The sequence below is a fragment of the Lipotes vexillifer genome, unplaced genomic scaffold (genome assembly GCF_000442215.2).
Source record: "Lipotes vexillifer unplaced genomic scaffold, Lipotes_vexillifer_v1.1 scaffold977, whole genome shotgun sequence".
NCBI classification, from domain to species: Eukaryota; Metazoa; Chordata; class Mammalia; order Artiodactyla; family Lipotidae; genus Lipotes; species Lipotes vexillifer.
In genome coordinates this window covers 2614217-2617633 of record NW_006783088.1, presented here as the reverse complement: position 1 = coordinate 2617633, position 3417 = coordinate 2614217, and the positions used below count along the sequence as shown (strand labels likewise).

Below are 3417 nucleotides of genomic sequence, written 5' to 3'. Positions count from 1 at the left end.
TGCTGAACATGGACGGCAGGGAGGTGCGTTCTCTGGAGCCCAGGTCCTCCCCTTCCCTCCCTGACCCCCAGCCTTGGTTCTGCACCCCCCGCCTGAACCGAGCTCTTCTCTGCAGCTTTGGAATCTGAGAATGCACAAAAAGAAAGTGACCCACGTGGCCCTGAACCCGTGCTGTGATTGGTTCCTGGCCACAGCCTCCGTAGATCAAACAGTGAAAATCTGGGACCTGCGCCAGGTTAGAGGGAAATCCAGCTTCCTCTACTCGCTGCTGCACAGGCATCCCGTCAACGCAGGTGTGATATACCAGACCTCGTCCTTCCTGCAGACCCTGCTGACCCGACCGCTTCAGGGGTTTTCCCTCAAAGTGTAGAAGCCACTAGGCCAAACCTTTATACCCGATAGCATCGGCCAAGCTGAAGTCCTGAAGCCTTTCTGACTCTAGCTGCTCGTATCAGCTGCTGAGCCTCTGGGATGTTTTTGTTTGCAGCCCAGATTCACCTCCCTTCCACCTGTCTCTAGAAAGGAGAGGGAGGGAGGGTGCCCCTGCAAGAGGCCTGTGAGGGCCAGGACAACAGGGGGCCCGTGGTTCCCTGAGCTCAGGGGCTTTTCACTTTGCCAGCTCATTTCAGTCCCGACGGTGCCCAGCTCCTGACCACTGACCAGAAGAGTGAGATCCGTGTTTACTCTGCCTCCCAGTGGGACTGCCCCCCAAGCCTGATCCCACACCCTCATCGCCACTTCCAGCACCTGACACCCATCAAGGTAAGTAATGGAGAGAAGGGAGCTGTGATCGTGGGATGGATCAGGTCTACCAGGGTGGGGCGAAGGGGGCAGATACAGAAGCCTTCAATGCTAGACCTCTTCCTGCGCTGACACAAAGCAATCTCTTATTCTCTGGCTCTCTCTGCACCTTTTGTCCAGCTCTGTGATCCCATGTTGCTGAGTTTTCTTCATGTCTCTTTGATAAGCTTATTTCCCTGAGTTTTTCCCACGCAGCCCAGATCTCACTGTGGGCACTTTCTGAGATCCTAACCCTCTGTTCTGCCCTTAGTTTCAGTTACCTGTGTGTGCAGCTGATCTGCAAGCTAACCTTAGCCCTCATTAGCGGCTTCTCTGGCCTCAGTCCCTAAGGCTTACAGTCTTCAAGTCCTGTGATTCTTTCCTGCTCACGCCCCAAGCAGTCTGAACTCTGCCAGTCCTTCTGCTTTACTAGTATATATTCTTTTCTAGAACCACAGCCCCTCTTCAGACCTCCAGATCTCATGCCTGTACTTCTTTAGTCAGTACAGCATAGTTCAGGCAGGCGGACACCCCCGGGGTTAGAATCCTGGAGCAAATTACTCAAATTTTGGATCCCAGTTTCCCGGTCTATAAAAAGCGAATAATGGTATCTGCCTGACAAGGTTGTTGTGAGGATAAATCCTTATACTTAAAGCACGTGGCAACATGCTTAGCACCTAGTAAGTACTCAGTAAACAGTGGTGACTTGGTAGTGGAGTGGCCCCCACATACCTCAAATCACATCCAAGCTCTCAGTAACATCAGGGTCCTTTAGCAGTTGGTGTTCCCCATTGATCCTTCCTTCCTTATCTCCCATTAGGCATCCAGCCAGCCCAACCAGCAGCATCCCAGGTGTGACTTGTTTGTGACTTATTTCCAAGCCACTGCTGGTCGCACTTCTTCCTTCCTGCTATTAACCATGTCTGTTCTCCTTCAGAACTTCCTCGAAAAGCTTTCTTGGGAAAATCCCATCAAGTTCTGTCATTCCAATAGCTGCCAGATTTGTTTTGAGCAGGGTGATCTGAGGAACACAGGTGTCCTCCCCTTTTTCAGTAACTAGCCATTTTCTACTCAACTCACTGACATTGATGGAGGAGGGAGAGTACTGGGATTACTTCAGAACTTATTAGGTCCTATTTGGTTTTGCTTACCAGAGGCTTTTCGCTTTGTTTGTAGGCTTACCTCTTTGGTTCATGTCTGGGTCGGGCTGATGTTAAAACATTTATCAGTTGGTATGATCTCCGGAAATGCAAAGGAGAGAGAAGGCCTGAAGGTGTCCTAAGGGTCAGGGAGGCCAGCTGGGGATTTTAAATTTGCAACGGTAGATGCACACGCACTTGAAAACCATTCTTGTTGTTTCATGTAGGTCTTATCTCCATTATTAAATTGTTGGCAATTGTATTAACAATCGTTGTTAGTGGCAAAGATACTTTTGATGTCCCTCTTGACAGTGTTCTGCGTTTACTCTTGTGACCCGCCTCTCCATCTCCTAGGCAACCTGGCATCCTCGGTACAACCTCATTGTCGTGGGCCGATACCCAGATCCTAATTTCAAAAGTTGTACCTCCCATGAATTAAGGACGATCGATGTGTTTGATGGAAGCTCAGGAAAGATGATGTATCAGCTGTATGACCCAGAATCTTCTGGTATCATGTCGGTGAGGCTTGGGCCCTCAAATAATAATGGGAGGAAGCAGGGATTCACCTTACCTTATTGGATCAAAAACGACCAGAAATTAATCCTTATGTGCCCTTCTCCCAGTACCTTCATTCCCTCCTCATGCTTATCCCCTTGTCTCTGCAGCTCAATGAGTTCAATCCCATGGGGGACACACTGGCCTCTGTGATGGGTGAGTGAATCTCAGGCTGGTAAAGCCCACCCTACTCCCCAAGGTTCAGGGCAGGTTAACCTCAGCTTAGTGCTGCTCCATTCACCCCAGGGTCGTAGTCAGTAAAGATGATGACCAGGGGACAGCAGGCTCTTCGGCCTAGGCCCTCCATCGCTCTTGCTTTGTCTTGGTCACAGCAATGCCTGGCTGCTGCCCAGTTTCCTGGTATCTCCTTACCAAGTCCTAGGTTCCCCACGCCAGCCCCAAGTTTTCAGAGGCTGATAATGGATGGTGCGAGTCAGACTGGTCTCACTCCTCCTAGGTTATCACATTCTCATTTGGAGCCAGGAGGAAGCTGGGAAGCGGAAATGAGAGACATTAATGAAGGTGGGGGCCAAGCAAGGGCTTGGAGCCCCATGGGAACAAGTTCTGCGAGAAGAGGTGGCTTTGTGTTAAAGGGCCAGAGGTATCCGAGTCCTTAGGGTTGGAGCAGGGGCACTGGGACTGCGACACTGGGACTGGGACACTGGCATGTACTGTTCTGGACGTAGCTCCAGAAACTCCAGAGTTGGCGACCCAGCTGCCCCAAGGGTCCTTGCTATATCTAGCCTGGAGCCAAGATTCTCTTTTCTCCTCTCTGACTTGCAGTGGCAGAGGATCAGGTAGTGGTTTTCGATATGTGTTCACTATTCGCATGGCCAATAAAACCATACCCAACTGAGCTTCTGAGTGGATCTTCCAGCACTGACCTGGTCAAAGGGCTTCTCAGGTCCCCAAAATGAAGAAAAGGCACAGAAAACAGCACTAA

At 50.6% G+C, this 3417-nt stretch overlaps 1 protein-coding gene across 3 annotated transcripts in view; it reads left to right on the top strand.

The window, feature by feature from the left end:
- The window catches only part of DDB2 (damage specific DNA binding protein 2), a 22949-nt gene extending 19618 nt beyond the window's left edge, over window positions 1-3331 (top strand). The window contains exons 5-10 of one of the 3 annotated variants that reach the window (XM_007455755.1): window positions 1-23; window positions 116-293; window positions 620-762; window positions 2274-2438; window positions 2585-2630; window positions 2932-3331. The exon at window positions 1-23 is cut by the window's left edge and continues 95 nt beyond it. In XM_007455755.1, coding sequence (XP_007455817.1) covers window positions 1-23; window positions 116-293; window positions 620-762; window positions 2274-2438; window positions 2585-2630; window positions 2932-2981 — 605 coding nt within the window. In that variant the 3' untranslated portion in view covers window positions 2982-3331. Of the gene's footprint in view, window positions 24-115; window positions 294-619; window positions 763-2273; window positions 2631-2931 lie in introns of those variants that run through there. The other 2 variants (XM_007455756.1, XM_007455754.1) reach the window with 2 other exon arrangements.
- The last annotated feature ends 86 nt before the right edge of the window (window positions 3332-3417 follow it).